The sequence below is a fragment of the Tubulanus polymorphus genome, chromosome 8, assembly GCF_964204645.1.
Source record: "Tubulanus polymorphus chromosome 8, tnTubPoly1.2, whole genome shotgun sequence".
Taxonomy (NCBI): Eukaryota; Metazoa; Nemertea; class Palaeonemertea; order Tubulaniformes; family Tubulanidae; genus Tubulanus; species Tubulanus polymorphus.
The window spans coordinates 12,348,443-12,370,518 of record NC_134032.1 but is presented as its reverse complement, the minus strand read 5'-3'; the positions used below and the strand labels follow the sequence as shown (position 1 = coordinate 12,370,518).

Below are 22,076 nucleotides of genomic sequence, written 5' to 3'. Positions count from 1 at the left end.
TGTAGTCTAGTACCTAGCCGTTGTAGGGAACCGTAACAATGACTGGTACTCAGACTAAGGGCTACTGGGGCTGGTTATTGATACTAGTATCATTAGTCCCTGTGCTTGATCTTGAAACAGTGGGGCCCTAGCCCAAATAATTCCACAATTTCCTTCCGGCCAGCCAGCCCATAAAAAATCTTCATGTCCTCATGAACCAGAATCCGTTTTCCTAAATGACAACAGATTTTCCAGCTAATTGAAGTCAGTGGTAATCCGAATAATTCATCTGAGGGAAAGCCACAAAAAAAATCAAATAAAACCTTTTTTATGTAAAAGTTTTGAAGTTTTTATTTTGTTTTTCGCCGTACATTTTCCCAATCCAGAAATCATAGAAACACAGAGTCACATTATATTTTTTTTCAATATTTACTCATTATATTCATTTCATCTTTATCCACTTACATTTTTTAGTTAGTTGACAATCGCAAGAAAATAATTGCCTATTAAAACATCTATTAATTGTATACAGCAAAAATTAATTCAATTCAACACAAAATGGCAAACATTTTTTTCTAAAGCTCCAGGCCCTCGATAGAAAGGTAGTAAAATTAAAATTTGTAATGAGAGGTAAATTTGACTTAAGAGCTTCCTTAATACAATGTAAATAATTAGGTATAATTCGTAAAGCTGATTATGTTGAAGTAATATTGTTTAATACCGTAGGCTCCCTTGCTCACGTTTTTAAACAGGTAAAAATTCTATGCAAGTCAGGCCCCCAGTGTTCCCCACAACATGCTTTAGAGGGGCGGCCGAGACTTCTATATTAGCATCCACCCATCTGAAAATCAGCGATCCCTTATAGAGAATATCTGCTGCCCCTATCAGAATGGATGTTAATATTCTATCAACGCTGATAATTGCTTTGAAATATATTGAGCTAATGTGACAAATGGAAGATGGCACCAAAATTTAGCTTAATTATCTGTACTTTCGGGGTATCGAAAGCCTTACTACTACAGCAGCTATCATGTCGTAAAACAGCCCCTTAAAATTCCAGCATATGGAGAACAGTGGGCGCCAACACTGGTTAACCTTATAATCGGAAAATTTCTACAGTTATGTTTTTACTAACCCGCCTTTTCAGCTTTTTCATAGAAAATTCAATTAACGCTATTGATTATTTTCATTCACCTGAATAAATATTGATAATATCTATTAAATTATTTGTAACAGCCCTTTCTCCTATAGACGGTAAGTATTCAATGTCACACATTTGTTATTCTAAGCCCTTTTTCAGATCACGGTTTTTAAGCAGCCAGTTTCATTGACTGTGGGATTGATAAATCCTTGGAACCACTACCTCAGTCATCCAGAATTTGCTGCACTTAGTCATGACTAACAGTTTTTTAAAGTGTGCTGATAAAATATCTGGTGTTTGTAGTTCATGAAATCCTGAACACATGTGAAGTGTAGATGCCCAGTTTCTGAAAGTGTGCTGATAAAATATCTAATGTCTGATAGTTGTAGTTCATAAGCAATCAAAAATGTCTCTAGAGAAGTGCTAAATGCTTGTGAAATAGATTTTGGAAGAATGGTGTTAAGGTATACAATGTGTGAGGACAAGTCAAATCATGGTGAAGGCAACAACTTCCAACAAATATCTACGGAATCAGCTTTTAATACACCCCAGCCTAATGAAACCAGGCCTTCATCTACAAACCAGGCCCTGAGTTATAATTAATCAAACCACTCGATAACTTTCACAACTTCATGACAACATACAGTCAACCCCCGATACACAGCCCACATCGGTGCAGAAAGATTTTGGCATGAAGAGAGTATGGCGGTATATCGGGGGTGTTTTACTATGTACTTGTACAATGATGTACATCGGGAAAACCTGGCGGTAGGTGTGGATGGCGGTAAATGGGAGGGTAGTTAATCGGGGGTTGACTTTAGTTCCACATGATTTGTGACTTCAAATTGAACTGACCTCGAACAAAAAAGTTCAATGTACTAAATATAAATTATGTCTGGTTTTTAACACATTGTCCACTGGCCTGAAGCTCAATAATAATAACTACATCTTTAGCTTGTAGTGGTCTCTCGCGCACTGCAAAAATATTTTCATCGTTTTAAAGCTATGTACAAAATATATACCTATATTTACAAATCCTTATCATTTTTTTTTCACACTATTTATACTCCATTATCATCAATTATTATAATAATCATTAATTATGATAATTCTATTTATACCTATAGATTGCTTAAAGCTTGTTCTCTGAGCTAAAACCATTTTTTTTCTCAATATCGGTCGATGACAATGATTTTCACATACAAATAAAAGTTGTTGTCTTTTGTTTTTTACCGCTGCTACTCCTGACCCCCGATTTCTGCCCCCCTCATGCTTGCAATAAGCAAGCAGCTGATGTCGTACTGAAAATAATAGAACAATCTACAAAATATTTCATGAAACCTAAATTTTTACAAAGATGTTCATTCTACAGACAAATTCTACGCATTAGGTATCGTTTTTGTTGCATCGTTTGTCATGTTTTTTTTCTTTTTTACATTTTTTCGCAAATCGCGAAACTATTGAGCAGTGATTCTTGGGTTCCATCAGTCCGTCCAACGAAAAAGAATTTCATATCACACTTGTGATCACAAGTTTGTTTTGCAGCAGATCTGGCGAAATTCTAAATTCAGATTACGCTGTAGGCTCCGACTCCACGACATCCGGTCAACTAGGTATCCAACTTCCATGGTGTCTAGATGTCTCGATGTACATCTTACCTTATTTACAGTTCAAATGCTATAATATAAGTTCTTTTCCTCCAAAGACACAAATGCCTGTTGACGTTTAGATTTGTTAAGTGGCAACTAGTCTATTCCATGCCAACATAAATGAACTGGCAACTAGTCCATATGAAGCAGATGGACCGACGACTGGAAACCAGTCCAATGGAAGCAAACAGACTGGAAACCAGTCTAAATTGAGTATCGTTAGGTCAAGTAGATTGTTGCGCTTAGAATCGTAGCACATGAGTTTTTTCTCCCCACTCGATCGTTGAGCGCTAAAGAACAAACGAGAGATAGTCCAACAGCCGGCTTATAGCGATATATCCATCCATCGTCGTCGCGGAGAATATAGCGTTACCCATTTCAACGGAGAATCTAAGATATCACATTAATTACTAGATACATTTCACTGATATGATGTATTCAGTGACTCAAGCGAACGAGAGATCACTAATCGATGGTATTCTTAATAACGCCCCTACTCATGGAATGAACCGATCGGTCTACGGAAGCTACCATTAAGTATAAGATAGGTGAGGGGGGTGGGTGTTATACGAGCATACGTAATCCGGCGAAAACGCCGGCGCTGATTCCTCCGCTCACCGGTAAAGTCACGACCCACGCAAATATGATATTGCGGAAGAGTTTCCAGTCGACATTCCCCGACGATCGCAGACGACCGACCGTCACGACGGAGCCGACTTTACAATGAGTCGTCGACACCGGTATGCCGATATTCGACGCGACCAACACCGTTAAAGCCGATCCAATCTCGATACAGAATCCACTGAAAAAAATAAATATCGTCGTGAAAAATTACAGTTCGTAGAAGAAAATGATTCCGTTTTAAGATATTGGTGTCATTCATGATAAATTCAAACTCAAGCGGTATAAAGTGTGTGTCCTACTGCAAACTCGTGCACCTGGTGGATCCTCACTTGCCACAAGTGGGATCCTCTATTGCCACAGTAGTTCATGTTCTACTGCACACTAGCGCACCTGGTGGATCCTCACTTGCCGCATGCTGCACGTGAGATCCTCTATTGCCGCAGTAGTAGGGCACCTGTTGGATCCTCACTTGCCACAAGTGGAATCCTCTATTGCCACAGTAGTTCATGTTCTACTGCACACTACCACACCTGGAATCCTCAATTGCAATAGTTATTGATGACACGTACCTGGAGGGTGTAATTTTCGTGAGGTCTTCACCCATAGTTTTGATCACTCTTCGTCCCCAGATCCACAATCCGACCGATATACCGACGCCGCCGTAGAATAAAATCCAAATTGGAGTTTGCGTTTTAGACACGATCGAACCATCAACCGCAACGACCCATAAACCGATCAACGGACCAATAGCATTGCTACAAAACAATTATATATTAGAATTAACAATTGGCAGCCAGTTTATGGGTGAAATGTAGTAGTTCCACAGTATTGATTTACTCTAATTTTGACACAAAAATTGTTGATTTCAAATTATCTCAGCCCAGAACTGCAGAACTGCAACTGGATCAGATTCCACAGTTATCAATTGGGTTCAAGTGGTTGATAGTTATCATCCAGGAAACCCACAATATCAATTTTAACAACTGTTATTGATTCTTTCCTTACGTTTTGAGCAGGATCTCTACACCCATCACATAAGAATAAAACAATAACGGTCTGGTCGAATCGATATCTTGGGTTTCTCCTAATGAAATTCATCAAGACTAGAAAATAGTCTCAACTATTTACACAAGTTGACAGTTACTGATCTGATTTTGGTGGAGGGGTTACTCTCAGAGGGAGAGAGGAAGGACAATATAATCACCTGACATCATTTCCTCCATGTGCGAAACCTCCGAATATCGCGGTCAACACTTGCAGAAACGAGAACAGACGTCGAGCTTCGAGAGAATCGGATATCTGATCACGAGATTTCTGACGTAAAGCCTTTAAAGAACAAAAACGTAAAATACACATCAGTATGAGTCTAGAACCCAAGTTTTTAGAATTGTCCTTAAGAAAATTGATCCCAGCCTCTAGTTTTATAGTAGAACTGGAAATGGATAAAAACCTACCTCAGCGTCATCGCTTTCATTCAAACTAGTATCGGTCGATTCTGAATAAAACAAATTCATACACCGAATCAAGACATGAGAACTGTTGACTAAAGAGTCAAATCTTGAAGTCATATTCTACAGAACATGTTACAGCTGTCAGGTTGGTCAAATAAATTCATTTTAGTTAGTTTAATTGAATAAAAATTTTCAGTATTACACCATTATTGCTATGAACCTTGGAGTTTCATTCGTAAGATAAACAATAATAGTCTGAAAATTTACCTTGGACTTTCTCTTCTTTCTCCTTCTTTCCCTTCTTTTTCTTCTTCTTGAACATGTCGCCTAACAACGGTTTACCGGACGCCGTTGATTTGAACAACAATCCGTTGTCTTTGTCCTCTCTCGTCGGTGTCATGTCGATTTTATAATCGATCGGTTTTTCCGCATTGCCGTTTTGTAAATCTGTTTAGAAAATTCACAATTAATGGAAACTGAATTAAGAAATTCGATTTTTTAAAATTTGATTCCTTGTTTCTCATTTCTGCTGAGCTTTAAAGTTGCCCCAAACCAGTACATATTCTGTCTTAAACCACAATCAAGCATCATAACAGACCTGGTAGCTATAGAAATGTACTGTTTATTCTATTGCAGTATACAAAATGATCCCAGACGATTAGGAGAAACAAGGTATCGTTTCTTTTTGGGCTAAGGCTCTTTTTGCGATTGCGCTTGTCCGTAAGAGGAATTATCTATTTTCCCTCGCGATTGCTAGCGCGCACCTTTCAGCCATTTTTCCACCTCTGTGATAGCAGAAATTTTCTTCCCAGAAGTATATATTCTGTCTTCTAGCAGGGAGCACAATCGAAAAGGGCTTAAGTAAACAAATGTTTGATTTGGGGTTTGAAGAAGTTAAACTAGCCACTAGAGGTAGTAAGCTACTGACCTTTTTTCTCGTCTTTCAGAGCGGTGTTCAACTCGTTGTTGAGCTCGTTATTTTTCTTCAACGTCAGGTCTTCTTTCGACGACGCCGTCGACGAACTCTTCGAATTCTGTTCGCTCTGATCTCGCGAGTTGGCGACACTGTTGTTGGCGAGGGTCTCCGAGAGGGTCAACTCGCACAGCGGGTCCTCGCTCTGATTCGCCCGTATGTACAAACACTCATCTGTAACGACGATAATAACTTTCATAATTCGAAATCTTTCATGGAATGATACAAACATTATTTGCTAATCGAAATCTACGAATTAGATACATATCGAGAAAAGTCAAACACAAACTGTGCATTGCTGATAGACTGATATTGATCTTGGTATTCAAAGTTAATGAACAAAAACCATAGCTGATGATTTAACAATTTATTCTGACAGTTTCAAAGTTTTGACTAAACTCCATCATCACAGAAACCAATGAAACCGAAAATTTAGTTTCTCTGACGATGGCATTTAGTCAAAACTCAGAAACTGTCAATTTTTACTGAGCATCATGATTTTCGCTCATAAAGGTTCAAGATCATCCATAAAAAAGGGGCTAGTTTTATACACCGGTGTCGTTTTAACTTTTGTCCATAAAACGGGAATAGCCCACTTATTCATTAAATTGATTGATTTTGATTTGATTTTGGTGTCCCTTACAAACCACCACACTTGCAAAATAGGTTTGAAGTCAGAAAGTGAAAGTTGGATGATCGGTCGAATCTACAGAATTTTTCGTTTCAACAGAAGGTACTTTGTGAACATTAACCAGGGGGTTAACTCATTTCATTGTCAAATGAGTTAACCCCCTAGATAATACCAGTCTATAAAACCAACCCAAGTTGAATTGAGTTAACCCCCAGGTTCAAGATAATTATACCAGTCTATAAAACCAGCCCAAGATGAATTGAGTTAACCCCACAGGTTAGAGACAATACCAGTCTATAAAACCGGGCCCAGGAGTTTGACGTTTAGGTGACATTTAATCATCGTTACGGATATTATTACAGAACCTCAGTTTTTTCGAATCGCAATACTCACGTTTTATTTTACGTCGTTGCCATGGTACCACGGCGAATTTGATAACCAGGCAGACGATAATTCCGACGCCGAAACTGATGACGAACGTGCCCCACAACGGGATCTTATCAAAACCTAAAACTAGAAACGCACAACTAATATTTACTTTCACTTCCGATCAAAAGGCTTCAAAACAAATCAATACTGCTATGCGCGATTGGTTTGATGACGTTTCATGAAAAAGTCGATATTCAAAACTGGCCCACCAGGGTTAACAGTACAGAGCAGCCACTTTTATTTGACATGCTTTTTCCCTATTCCCTGACTATTCCCCGCACTCAACGACCCCTGATGAATATTTGAAATGAAGAACACTTACGCGGAGGTCCTTCGTAAAACACCGAGAACACGTTTATGACGATAGTGACCGCGTAGATAATCGGTAGAAAGAATAGACCGGGTTCAAGTTGATCAGCCTGAAAAACATAAAGCAAAACAAAATTCAACTAAAAGTTTTAACTAAATCATCAAGGGTTGATGAATGAACTCTGGGGCCAGTTGCTGACTGATGGCTTAGCTTTAAAACTAGTCTAAGACCATAGCTGCGTAGCCAATCTAACAACTTTAGACCAGTCTTAGGATTTAATACCAATTCTTGACTTGAGTTCAGGAGCCGGTCCCATAGTCATGACTTCTGTAGCCAACCTAAAACGCTTAAGACCAAATTCAATATCTAAGACCATTTTTTCGCTAAAGTCTCTACTATGGAACAAGCCCCAGAGTTGTGACTCAAGTCTAAAAGCGGTCTCAAATCTTAAGACTGGTTGCTAGATCGACCATAGAACTATAAGATGGTTTGAGACTTAAGGTCTTAAGATTATAGCTGTGTCTGTGCAACTGGCCTTAAGAGGTCTACAACGGAACCAGTTTACTACAGATAGCTAGATTAGAAGACACTCAAAGCATGCAGATATTTCAAATAAAATTTCTGCACGGTCGTCTGCTTATGAGCCAGACGTAACGTAATTAACAATGATAAACGATTATCGAAAACTATTAATCAACTGGATTCGTTCCGACGCGTGACGCGCCAGTTCGACACGGCATACCAGCCAGCGCGCGATGCTTACCTTTTGAAGAATATATTTACGAATCAGGAAAAATATGCCGCATGAAATTGCGCCCGACATCAGCGGAGAGATGAACCACGAGGCGACTGAAATGAAACGAATGAAAACGAATCAAACTCATGAAACCACGATTTTAAACCTACTAATACGTGAAGCGCGACTAAACGGCATCAAATACATGAATCTTTTCATTATCAATTCTAAAACTTCTCATTTGTTTTTTGATGGAAAAGAATGAAATTTTTTATTTAGGCAAGTTAGTCTAAACCTGCGGCACCTATTGGGTCTGGGTAGGGGTACTTAAGAGTACAAATTTAAAATGTCTCAGTGGACTCGCACACTAGACTAACGTCAGTTTTCTTAGTTGACTATTTTTGAACTATGTGAAACCGAATATCAATAAGTCCAGCCAATAGTCAGAAAATGGCAAAACACGCGATAGTGAAATGCGTAAGATTGAACTACATTGCGTTCAATCATTAGTTCAATCACAACTGAAGTTTTCCCTTGAGACCACCGGCCGCTTTCAGACCCAACAAGTGGTATATATTCTAGAAAGTCACTCCCATTTCTCTTCACAAAACATTTTCATCACTTAAATGTGTGTCACAAATTGGATCGATTTTCTTCTTCGCAAAATCCGTTCACGAAATCACAAATATATACATCAAAATTAGTTATGGGAAATATAAAGTGGCAGCAGCCGCAATGTATCAGCTGTCAGGGGGGATATAAGAGGGGGGTAGATGGTGTCAGCTGGCGCGGGGGTTTTAAAGATCAGTGTCGTATTGCGTGAGTTTAGCACTGATTCGACGGCATATTGGGTGCAACTGCGCCGGTTTTTAAAAATACGCAAAATAAACCGAACATCCATAAAAAACGAGCGCATCTTTACGATCGAGGATCGGTTTTAATGGATAAGTAACAGATCGAAGAATAGTTCAGAATAATATGAAGAAAAAAGTACGAGAGCGTTTGACATTTCGATTCAGTTCTATGAACCATTTTGAAAAAATGTTTTTAAAATGGCTGATGGAATCGAGTCGAAACGTCAAATACTCTCCTAGTACTTTTTTCTTCATCTATTTTGTTGGCGTTTCATCAAAAGACCGGCTTAAAGCTAAATTTGGCCCCAACGTCAACATCTAACAGGTACTTGAAACACTCGTCTCAAAGTCCACAAGAGATAATTCCGCGGTTCTTTGTTGTAATTCAACTTCCCCCTGTTTCGCTCCTGGCTGGTGTGGTGGGTTCGTAATGGACACCAACTCATAGAAATTGAAGAAATCTACCAATCAAATAAATAATTGGGTCAATCACTATTTTAAGATTAAAAAATTTTTCAAAATTATTATTTTACTAAATAATCCAATACTTAATCGAGAACTTCGGGATTGACTTTAGGGTAAACTGGGCTTCGACGAATCGAGACTGCCGCGGAGTCCTATGGTGTTAACCAGGTTGTCAGATTCAGTGTATCACGCATCGACCGATCTCTCGCTGAGAGGTATTATTGGAAAAACGAATAAATAAATACATTAAGAAGAGACGCAAACAGAATCACACATACCAGGAGGAGCAGACAGACAGACGCACTGACTCACAGGAGACACCGACCGACCAACCGTGTATACACCCGACTACTTAAACCGAAATCCATCTCACAAAACGTAGAATTCTTTATATCATCGATACTACTCTCATCCCGGTTCGGTCGAATATTTTCTAAAAATAACTTTTGGCAATTTTCATTGTCACTTCAAAAAATCGTTGAGTTCTGACTCAAAAATCCTGCTATAAACTGGGGCATTTTAGGGACCTCGATTATGGATTCAACTCGGGCCATTCGATCAAAGATGGCTACCTCCTAATTGTCCTTACCACAATATCATCAACTCGCCTACAAGTGATTCGATCTATCCAGTCGTATTTTCTATGAAGTCTATAAATCAAATTAGGCCCTACTACTGGGCTATTCGATGACATCAAAGGGGGGATTTACGAGTCCACCATCTTCTATAGAAGGCTCAATCGGAATTATTTTCGATCTCGAAATAGGGAATTTTCTGTCTGATTTATTTCATTGATTGAGATCAATTTCGATTTGATTGGGAATTTGTATCCATTCCACAAACCGACCACACCGGAAACGAGACCGGTGCTTGATTTTTGAAATCGGATCTATCTAGCAGGAGGCTCAAAGTGTAATGTTCAACGAGTTGCGGTTTGCATGGAACCGTTTTCATGGAACCGTTTGCGTACATGAGTGTTGTTGTTGTTAACCTGACCCCTACACACACACTGTACACACATACACCTCACTGGAGATCCAAAGGTCATCTTACAATGTTTACTATCGCAGATCGATCGCTGATATATCGATTGATTAGAGAATCCAACGCGGAACTGCCGAGCGAGCGGAGAGAGAGAATTAGACACACTCGCTCATAAATACAGACAGCTACTGGCCTGGGAATATACCTGATCTGAATCGAACACCGGTTCCATTAGTCGTGGCTTAGACTTAAGACCCGTCTCTAAGACCACGTTAGCCACGTGGCTAATCTGACAACTTACGATCAGTCTAAAGACTAAACCCCATTTTTGGATTCGAGTCTCAACTATGGAACCGCGTAGAATACGTGCAGTACCATTTTCAGGACATTCGCAACAAATATGAGACACAAATAAATAAACCATTTTCAAAGTCGCCCACTTTTTTGACTTGATCCGAAGTTTAAGGATAGGGATCTACAGACAGTTCATCTCCAGACTTAAAATAAACTCACGAAATCTGACACTTGGGCTCCTGACTAGGCCCTGTTCTTAAATCTAACACTTGAGCTCCTGACTAGGCCCTGTTCTTAAATATAACACTTGGGCTCTTGACTAGGCCCTGTTCTTAAATCTAACACTTGGGCTCCTGACTAGGCCCTGTTCTTAAATCTAACACTTGAATGCCTGACTAGGCCCTGTTCTTAAATCTGACACTTGGGCTCCTGACTTGGCCCTGTTCTTAAATCTAACACTTGAATGCCTGACTAGGCCCTGTTCTTAAATCTAACACTTGGGCTCCTGACTAGGCCCTGTTCTTAAATCTGAACACTTGAGCTCCTGACTAGGCCCTGTTCTTAAATCTAACACCTGGGCTCCTGACTAGGCCCTGTTCTTAAATCTAACACTTGAATACTACGACATGGGCTCCTACAACTGGGCTCCTCACATTTTTTTTATATCTTAGATCTTCACTGTGACGACAAAAGACATTTATCGTTCGATCAATTTTACAAAACGAAGAAATCAAAATACGAAGATGACTTTTTTACAGAAACTTCGGTCTCGGCTTTGAATTCGCATTCGCTATCGAAGTTAATTATGCGTGGAAAGGAGATCGCTAGGCAGCAGATAGATCGAGCTCGCGCTCAGGCAGTGATACCATGAGCTGATCATGAGTGAATAAACCAGCGCGCACATGTGACAACACAACTGATACAAACAACACCGCAGCTAACCCACTCTCGACAAATAATTCTACACCCAACTCAGACAACCTATCCTCAATCCGCCCGTTCACTATTCTTCTAGAATCCACGATCAATAATAGTCTTTATATTATGATGAACATACAACTAAACAACCCCTGCGCGTAAATAAATACTTTAGAAATGACAAAACACTGGCTTACAATAAAAATATGAACATCTAACTCCGCATGAGTCAAATTTTAACCGTAAGTTCATGCAGTTCTTGGGATATATTCGACTCTCTCCAGTGTTTATAATATACAACTTAAAAGAGGCCCAAAGTTTTAGGTAAATCTCGCCGATAAAACCTGCCTTGAAACTGGTCTAATATAAGCCAGTGCCAGGGATAAGCGAGTTCAGTGATCAATCCTTGAGTTCTGACTAAACCAAGCTAAAACCAACTAAATAATGGAAATTCTCACATGTTGCAAGAAATATTTCCCAAGCCAGTTTTCACATTAATAATATGTTAATATATAAACCACGGGCCTCGATTTTCGAGAAAAAAAATTCATTTCGTAAAAAGACTGTGCTATGTCTGGATTTATTTCTAGGGCCTATATGTTGCCGATCTGGGGCTGGTAGGGTTTTAACTTTAGTAATACTCGACTTCATTTCAAACTGACTTCTTTTCAACCATGCGCGATAAATCACCAGATATAAATTTTTCAGTGTATAGATGACCGACAGAAGTAGAAGGCTCTATTCTTTGATAGGTCAAGAGGTGACAACAACAGACGTAGTATACAGAAAGTATGTCAGAATTCACCTAGCTAGGCATTCACATTTACCTAGCCAGCCAAACTCGGGATTTAAAATTCTTTTTTTTAAATATTTCATTCGCATATTTCTAAAAAACAACTCCCACTCGATGTAATAAATTATCAAGCGGCAAAATAAATATTCTGAATCGATAGAAATTTTCCACATTAAATTTGCTTTCAGTTTTTTAATTACGTTTCCTCGCATCGACAGTTGGGGATTCACGACTAGGGTTAATATTAGAATTGACAAATCCAACACATTCGATTTAACATATTTCACTCAAAGCCGTTCCAGGTCACAACTGTAACCGAGATTTATGGGTAGTCTAGCACAACTACAAACAAGTTAAGAATTTCTAAATGCCTATTTCTCAAAATTGAAGGATTTCAGGCATTTTGCTCAAATCAAAGGAGTTCCTCGTTTAAAGCATTTTCAATTTTGCCTTCCCTGTGGAACTCCCTAGTCTCCATTACAATTAAAGGCCAACTTAAATGGAGGTCCAAAAATCCAAAAAACCCTTTATGCATGAAGGAGGGCTTAAACTAAATTCTAAGCCATAGATATGACTATATTACATGTTTACACATATCCCTGACAAAAAGGAGGGTCCAAATCGGTTAAATGACAGAGATATTAGGGAAATACCAGTTTCAACGCTGGAGCTCTTGACTGCTCCATGGGTTCAGAGATAATGCCATGTCTGACAGATGATGGGCCTTTATACTTGAAGTCGGCCTTTAAGTTAAGGTACGAAACCACTGTGCTTTATTTCTTATATAAGTACACCTCCCCCCATTCGACCTTATTAGATTGAGGACAAGCAACGAATGCTTAAAGTTCTTAAAATTGCCAAAGAATGTCAATGATTATCCCTGGATTAATGCCAGAATTTAAGAGATTGTTATTGCATTAGTCGGATTAGAAATGGATTAATAATTCTTGTGTGTGTCTTTGAATTCTTAAAATCTACTCGCAGAGCGACGACCTTCCGTTGCTTTTTAGCTCGTTTCGTTAAAATTTTCGAATCGACAGAATCAAAACAAATGCCTCCAGATGATAACAAAGTTTGAATTCTTCGAAAATTCTATTTGCGAAGAAAATTAACAAAGTGTCGCCGTTGACAACGGAGAACGCCACTACTCTGCGAGCTGTCACAGCAGACGCACAATAGAATCAAAGCGAATACAGTTGTTACGTATTAGTGACAGCTGACGGCGAACGAGTTCCTAAAAATCAGAGGAAAGTCTGTAAACTTGAATACAGCTGAAAAACCGTTCGATATCAAATCAATCGGTCAATCGGTCAGTCAGTCCGTCTGACAGGGCAAACTTCCGTTATCGCCATATATCCAATATCTAAGGACTCGGCGAGTTGGAATATCAGATAGTCCGAGTACCTGATCAAGCACGATCGCGCGTCCAAGATGGTCCGACGCTTTGAAATGACTAAGGCTGAATTATAGTGTTTGATTATCTTATCAGTTCAGCCAGATGTAAGCGACAAGTATCCGGGCGCCACTCTATCCAGACTTTTGAAATAATGAACATATTTATCTACAAAACAAATTGCGCATTGCTCCTAAAAAAGGAGCTCACGCGCAGTGTGTGGAAGAATCTAGCGCAGGTCGACCACTTTCTGCTCATTTACAAATCCCCTGAGATTTTTCCTCAATTTGTCCATGTGACTGACACAAAATTCCTGAGTGAATGGGAGAAATTTCTAGGATTAAAATGTTACAACTCATTCATTTTTTCAATAAGAAACACACGGTCAATAATAACATCCAAATTCCCTGAGTTTTCAAGGTTTTCAAGGTTTTTCAGATTTTTTTCTAGATTTCTCCAGATCAGTGGCGCCACCCTGAAATGGATTTGGCCCTTTTTAAGGTGATGTTCGACCCTGTTAGAAAAATCCTGGGGCCACCCACCCATTGACTTTGGTGAAGCCGAAAAAAATATCGAACATGTTGGAGTATACACTTACCGATCAGCCCGACTTTAGCCCAATGGATACCCTTCGCCCCGTGGGCGACCAGCGCGAATCCAACAGTCGCGCCAACAATACTGTGCGTACCGCTCACCGGTACTCGTAAAAACGTTGCCACCAGCAACCAACAACAAGACCCTGAAAATATACGAAAACAGAAAGCATGAAGTTTAAATCGGGAAATTATCCTGGCATACTTCATGACCTTTCACAAATGTGGATTTCATGTCCCTCGAATCTACAGTCGAGTTCATCTTTAGTCATGACTTCATTCCAGAAAAGAATTTTTCACGATGTACGTCCTAAGCTAAAACCAAATTCCACCCGGAGCCACCCACTAATGGGACGCTATTCTCGGGAGTCATCCCTATGCAGTCGAAACCAAAATGTGGCTTCGTGCTACGATTGATTTTGAAGACAATTGAACCAATGATACTGTGTAACTTTCTTGTGACTGATTTTAACCATCTACGAACTCAGTCTGAAGAATATTTTCATGCGCAATATTTGGCAAATTCCTGGCACTGTAGTTCCCAAGGGCAATGTTCTAGGAGTTGCAAGCTATATTTCCCTCACTAACTAGGCCATCCTTCTAGGAAATGCGTTCACCATATCTTCCTATATCCAAAGTATCTGATCTAAACAAACAGAAAGTATTTTTACGATGATGTATGTTTTGTGTACATCAGTAACCCTATACCAGGTATATTAGGGGCTGCATATAGTTACTTCGATATTGTCTCAAAACTAAGCGCTCCTTCACTTCAAAGGGACCTCCTTATAAAACCTATCCTTTATCTCAACCCTATTCGCACCTTATTTGAAAAGCCTATTCCCGGCAACTTCAAAACCATTAGAAAATTGAGGGAAAAATCATGTTTTCTGATCTAGAATGGTTGCAAGTTTGCTCCAGATCTGAAAAGTTCCAACTTCCTGGTTCTAAATGACTCTGGCTCGGTGGTGGAATATTTTTCGATATATATTTCTATAATTAGAATAGACTAGCATTTAGCTTTCTGCCGAGTTATCTGTACAAGCACTATACCTCTCATCACAATCAACATACGAGGTTAATACACCCGACACTCCCAGGTAGGGGGAGGGGGTATTCTACCCCGGGACTGGTCACTTCAGAAATATGGTCATCGAGGGACAAAGGAAGAAACCGTGTTTAACTAATCTTAAATCTAATTTTCATTAAGCGTTGATGGTTCCGTTTTCAGCGGGTGCGTGGAGCCCTACGGAACACGGCCCTCTATCGGCTTTCCAAGCATCCAGCCACGTTGTGTCATGCCTTGTTTGCGATTACATTTTATACGGCGAATAAATATCATCACCGTTTTTACCTCATAGGTATTCGGTAAAATAGCTATTTTCGACGAATAATTCTGATTTGAATCTAGTTTTAAACGCCATGACAAATTACCGGTATTCGGTAAAATAGCTATTTTCGACGAATAATTCCGATTTGAATCTAGTTTTAAACGCCATGACAAATTACCGGTATTCGGTAAAATAGCTATTTTCGACGAATAATTCCGATTTGAATCTAGTTTTAAACGCCATGACAAATTACCAGTCAAACCGGCTTTATTCAGATCAGTGTAAATCAGGATTTTTATCCACAATACAGATATTGTTTACAATCCGTCTTTACATAAATGGATGTTAAAATGCGATGTTTTATTGAGAGTTTTCATAAACCGGATACATTTCACCGGATATATTTCATCGGGGTCCTTATTAATTACGCGCTAAGCGGGCTTAATCGCACATTGACACCAAAATATTTGAACGATGATTAATTCGAAGTGCCCCGACAGCCGGGGGTCAGTTTAACGCAGGCTTATCGATCAGAGGTTGAACCAACACACACCACAGTCCAGGGTGATTATCTTATAGAGATAAGCGATTATAATAACACTGATAATACCAGATAATACCTGATAATACCGGGTGATAAGAGGTGAATTTATACTATTTTTAACATTGAGAACAAGCACGACCACATTACTCACAAAATGATCATACCAGGGATTCTCTGATGATGTCATCAGATATGAATGCCTGTGAGGGAGGATGTGTCTACTAGGAAAGGGCTTGTACTGTGGCAGTTAAACAATAGCATCACGATCAAATCTCTTCTTTGGTACTGTGACAGCGTGTCATGATGCTATAAGGTTCAAATCTGTGAGGGAGGTTATGTCTACTAGGACAGTGGTTTGTACTGTGACAGAGTCTCATGATGCTATCAGGTTCAAATCTCTGTGAGGGAGGTTATGTCTACTAGGACAGTGGTTTGTACTGTGACAGTCTCATGATACAATCAGGTTCAAATCTCTGTGAGGGAGGATGTGTCTACCAGGGCAGGGGTTTGTAATGTGACAGAATCGCACGATACAAACAGGTACATTCCCTGTGAGGGGAGGATGTGTCTACTAGGGCAGGGGTTTGTACTGTGACAGTCTCATGATATCATCAAGTTCGAATGCCAGTCTCACAATGCCATCAGGTCCAAATCCCAGTCTCATGAGGCCATAACGGTATAAATGCCAGAGTCGAACGCTCTATGGACAATTCTAGTAACGTAGGTTTGTTTACCTGTTAAAGCAGCCACATTTCCAACCATGAGTACTTCCTCAGTACCGTTATAAGGTTCAATATCTATAATGCCTTTTCGTATAGTGTCGGAAACTTTCGAACCTGGAAAATAAAACCATCGAAAAATGAAGCGTTAAAAACCTTCGACAGCCGAAAGATTTTCCCGGTGCAGAAATCCGAGACCGACGGAAGCCACCCATTAGAGAAATGATTATAATGCCATGAATCAATATAGCGCGATTTCGGTATTCACACAGTAATAAGAACAATGTATGCATGTTAACGACCTTGCACAAGACATTGTGGCTCAAACAGAAAATTTTCCCACTTCACAATGATGTTAGTATCAGTCTAGTAACACGCTAGGTTTGAAGAAGTCCCCCCAGGACACGGCCTGATAGGGGCTTCATAGGATCGTATCCTGATAGGATACATAAGACCTAAAAAATGGCTTCACGATTTGAATTGTCCTGAACCGATCGTACTATGTAACTTTCTTAAGTTTTAAACGCAACTGATTTAAATCATCTACGATGAACTCGGTCGGAAGAATATTCACATCGATACAAACTGTGACCGAAGAGTGACCACATTCGATCTTAGTTTCAGTTCCGCGATTCATTTTGCAAAACAATTGAACCGACGATACGGCGTTACTTTCTCGTTTAAAACACAACTGATTTTAATCATCATCTACGACGAACTCGGTGAGAAGAATATTCTCATCGATACTAACCGTGACCGAAAAGTGACGACTTACAAACACGATCTTAATTTCAACACTTAAAACACATGGCTTCACAATAATAGTTTGAAGACAAATTTAAAACTTTCTCGTGTTTAAACACGACTGATTCTACGATGAACTCGGTCTGAAGAATATTCTCATCGATACGATCTGTGATCGAAGAGTCATGACTTTCAAACGATCTTAGTTTCACTTAGAAAGTGGCCGAATAAAAACCAATGACTCAGTGGCGATCACGGCTTTATCTAACAGCATCGGATTCCATTTCAATTCTATAACCGAGTAACTACTATACAATCTTGAGGTTATTTTCACAAATAGGCCCTATCTGTATCGAAATAGATATTTGTACTTCACTGTTAGCCTCAATATCGTCGATTATGTACATTAAACATTTCTAATCCCCTCTCGACGAATTTAACATAAATTCCATTCTTGCCATGAATAATTCATATTTCAGGTTAAATCGCATTTGGCTTCGGGCATTGTTTTCATAGAAATTTGGTGTCGAAAATCATTTAAAAATGCATTACAAATACACCGGAATATAAATTCATCCAGGCATGTGTGTACATCAATTCTGATTTAAAAATTGTTGCTGTTGCTGGCTAACTCGATAAAGTAGAACAAGTATTTTTCATTCTATTATTGATGCAGCGGTAAAGTAAAGTAATTGAAAAGATTTCGTGACTTGAATAGGAAGAGAGAAAATATTTGACAACCAGGGGGTAAGTTGCTCAAAAGTTGGTCAGAGTTGACCAGTTGATAGTTGACATTGTGACAATCAAAACTTCATTGTTACTATGGCATTTGTCCGCAGGTTAACTTAAACTTTTCAGCAACTGGCCCCTGAAGAGGAAGAGAAGAGAGAGTGGGAGGAGAGGGGGCATGGGGAGGGGAGGGGGAATGAGAGAACAAAACAAGAAATACATACCTAATAAAATAGCTCCCGCCAACTCGAACACCGACGCCAAGGCGCATGCCTGGTACAGCGTTAAAACCTTCGCACCAACAGCCGTACCGAACGAATTCGCCACGTCATTCGCGCCGATTCCAAACGCCAAACAAAACGCCACGATAAACCCTACGACGACCATCCATATGAACTCGGGCGGGATGAGCGGGGCATCGCCGCTAGCTACTGTCGTCGCGATCGAGTCAATGGCCGTCGTAACGGCGGCCGATATAGTCGAAGCGGTCGTTTGCGCAATAGTAGCCATCTTGAATTCGTGAATTATTTGAAATAAATATCTATAAGTTAAAAAGAATCACAGCGTTTTTTTTTTCGGAGTTTTTTTCCTTTTTTCTAAGTAGTAGAACGCACCCTGTTGTCGTAGATCCTGTCAATATATAGATATATATATATATATTTGAATCGTTGCCGTTGACGCGCAAGGCTCGACGCTATCTACTTAAAATCCGTTGGCCCGATCGTAAAACGTCGTCGCTCGGTTTCGAATTGTGATCGACAAGTTTTAACGCGATAGTTTTCATACTGAATTCAATATTTTCTGAGTAGAAAGTCCCTGAGGTCGTTGAGCAGACGTCAAACCTGAAAATAGCAGATGAGAGGAATAAAAACATTATTTTCAAGAAATAATTCAAAGATTTCATAAAACGGCAGAATTTCAACTTAAACACATAAAATATATTTCAAATTCATCGTTTTGTTAGGATTTTGGAAAAAAAACCAGGTATCAATCTATAGTGCGGACCATGCAACCCTCAACACAATCTTAACCTACACGGAATCGTAAAAATACACAGGGTTCTAATCGAGACAATTATGATTTTCGGAAAAAAACCAATCAATCTATATCAATCTATAGCCCCGACCCTGCAACCTCCTCAGACATTCGACTCAATCGTAACCTACACGGATTCGTAAAAATACGCCGGGTTCTAACCAGGATTACCCTGCAGACCGAAACCTAACCTTCATAACATTTTATCGGCAAACTTTGATAGGCCTGACTTCACATGTACAGAAATTCAACCAAGACATTTGGAGCTGCATCGGTCAACTTTCAACAAAACACTGACACTAATCCTACCTTATTAATCGAATTAACAATATTGTTCTCTTATAATTTTTTCGGTCAACTAAAAATAAAATACCGACGAACAAAACTCAACACTTGAAAATATTGTTTCTGAAAGACATATCTCTGATTAATGCCATCATTTCCAAGTAATCGTAAATAAGAAACATGCCTCTCTAATGAGATAGCTTGCCTTGAACATTAGAGCAACTTGTTCAATATTTAGATAATTTGAACCCAAATTATCAAAACATTTACTTTCATATTAGAGTTTCTACCACAAATCATATCTCTAAATGAACCACTTAGGCCTAATTGAAAAGGTTTTTCCCGATAACATTTGAAAAAGTGCTCGAGAATTGAATCGAGGAAAAAAACTTCAAGATTCAATTTCATATGACGTGGCTCGATTTCTGAACATTCAAGAACGGCCACAAAAATTTCACAAGTGAGCTCTCCGTACTTTGTTAAGTCTTTCCTGAAAAAAGTCAACCGCGACAAATCTAGACAAAAAAATTATAGTATAAAATGTCGAATAGATAGTAAAGTTTTTTTTTTCTCAAAAAGCAGAAATAAGCTTACTAAAAAAGAATAAGTATGCTTTTTGATAGAAAAAACTTTTCTACTAGTGAACTCTTTTGACTAAATCTTTCCGAAAAAGAAAAAAAAAGAAAAATTCAAATTCAGAGGGAAAAGAAAATTTTCGCAATAGGCCAATTTAATAATTGTACTGTGGCTTACCGACTCTGCTGAAAGACTGAATAAACCAGAAACGTGTAACATATGTAGCCTAACTAGAAGCCAGCGAGTGTGTGGCGGCTTCGCGATTTCGAGCATATAAAATAACAGTCAGACCTTTACAAAACAGCAGCTATGATTAGCGATTTAAGTCATGTGAAATTTCTCATTCCGAAATTCGACGTGAACGAAAAGTGACAACATTAGTGAAGCGCAAAGATAACGGACAACAAACCCGAGTCAAAATCAATCGAAGAATCACGAAATCTGGTTCTTAAAAATAAATAGATCGAAAGTCCGATGTCTAAAGTATACAAAGCTGTGTGATTTGTCGATCAGTGAACACATCTGTGAACTGTATATGGAACAAAATCTCTAGAATTGATAAAAATCATGATACGTGTTTTTATGACTTATAAACTCATAATCCTAGTTCGGTTTATCAGAGTGACTACCTGATAGGCAAGTCAACCCCGGGTTAATAGTTAAAAATACCTGGCAAAAAACGTCCATAAAACCAGTCCCAGCTGATCGGGGGTCACTCAAAAGTTATCCATTAGAACAAATGCTGTGGCAACAATGCCATTCTTATTGTCACTATAAGCCTACTGGTTATATCTGAACAACTGACCCTCTGGAATAAGGTGTCAGAAAATCAAGGGGTTAATTTTATTATCATTATTACAAAATAAATAATTTCTGGGGAGTTTCAAAAAAAGCTTCTCAAATTCATTTTAGAGATTTAAGGTCCTCAAGATTAATTCTTCCAATTTGAGAGAAGATTTTGAAGGGTGTTTATGAAATATGCTAATGAGGACCACGCTTTTGGTTTGTTTTTATTCTCATTTTCAAAGAGTTAAATTCCTTTGTTTGCCTTGATCTAAGAAGGCTGAAATATTTTTCATTCCATTCGAGCAGTTTTGGTGGGTTGAGCACTGAAAAATCTGGGCAAGTTTTGTATCTGAAGGCTTGAATCTTAATTGGTTCACGATATAGGGAAAGTGAATATTTCTTTGTTTCGTAATTCCCGCGCTGCCGGGAACCAATAAAGCCGCTGATGAGCCAGAAGAGGCGCCCGATGGGGACTTCAGATCAAGAATTAGAAGAGTATTTTCTAAGTATCAGCCTTTCAATTAAACGCATCTAACACTACTTAATTTCCTTAAATATGAAATTACTAGATCAAGCAAATTTAAGGTTTGAAACCACGAAACTAGAGAAAACGATCGATTCTTGCCCGTCCGTATTGACCCCCGAGCACTACTTACTATCACACATTCAGCACGTGTAGTGCTCTTTATTGGCATAATTAGCACGATAAAAGAGATGCCACAAACAACAACCAATCCTGATTTTTGAAACTTGAAATAAAAAACGACTGACAATTCAAAATAATGCGATTTTTCGATGAATCTGTACGAATAAAACTTAATTGGGGATAATCAATCGCCTGAAAAAAACGTGGTTGCCCGAACTCCGGTGTCGATTTAAGGGCTGTAAAACGGATACGGTACCACGTATGGCACCAAATTCCAGCTCAGTCGAGGCGCTACAAAGTTATATCCAATATAGATAAGTTTGAAGTCGATTGAAAAAGTCTTACCGCTGAAAATTAAGAATTTAGTTACTCCTCCCGTGTTAAAGATGAATCCTAGATATCTGGCCGGGCGCCATATTCACTGGCACGACGTCACCGATTAGCATTAACCATCGACCAATCAC

General features: G+C 39.1%; 1 protein-coding gene across 2 annotated transcripts; it reads right to left on the bottom strand.

The window, feature by feature from the left end:
* Positions 1–347: 347 nt before the first annotated feature.
* On the bottom strand, positions 348–22,025 carry LOC141909756 (sodium-dependent phosphate transporter 1-like). 2 transcript variants are annotated; one of them, XM_074800359.1, is made up of 13 exons: positions 21,958–22,025; positions 18,509–19,126; positions 16,827–16,928; positions 14,223–14,363; positions 7,951–8,036; positions 7,200–7,296; positions 6,842–6,961; positions 5,773–5,991; positions 5,112–5,291; positions 4,848–4,888; positions 4,598–4,719; positions 3,963–4,148; positions 348–3,571 (listed from the first exon to the last, which is right to left on the bottom strand). In XM_074800359.1, the coding sequence occupies exons 2-13, from the start codon at positions 18,792–18,794 to the stop codon at positions 3,334–3,336; spliced, it is 1,818 nt and encodes a 605-aa protein (XP_074656460.1). In that variant the 5' UTR covers positions 18,795–19,126; positions 21,958–22,025; the 3' UTR covers positions 348–3,333. The 2 variants fall into 2 exon arrangements, with proteins under 2 accessions (XP_074656460.1, XP_074656459.1); XM_074800358.1 differs by lacking the exon at positions 21,958–22,025 and adding an exon at positions 20,358–20,446.
* Between the last annotated feature and the right edge of the window lie 51 nt (positions 22,026–22,076).

Excerpts from the sequence above, each read along its gene's own strand:
- LOC141909756 (XM_074800359.1), bottom strand. The coding sequence starts at position 18,794 with ATGGCTACTATTGCGCAAACGACCGCTTCGACTATATCGGCCGCCGTT. Across the intron at positions 7,297-7,950 it reads GTAAATATATTCTTCAAAAG|GCTGATCAACTTGAACCCGG; the intron begins GTAAGCATCGCG and ends TATGTTTTTCAG. Across the intron at positions 6,962-7,199 it reads GTTTTACGAAGGACCTCCGC|TTTTAGGTTTTGATAAGATC; the intron begins GTAAGTGTTCTT and ends GTGCGTTTCTAG.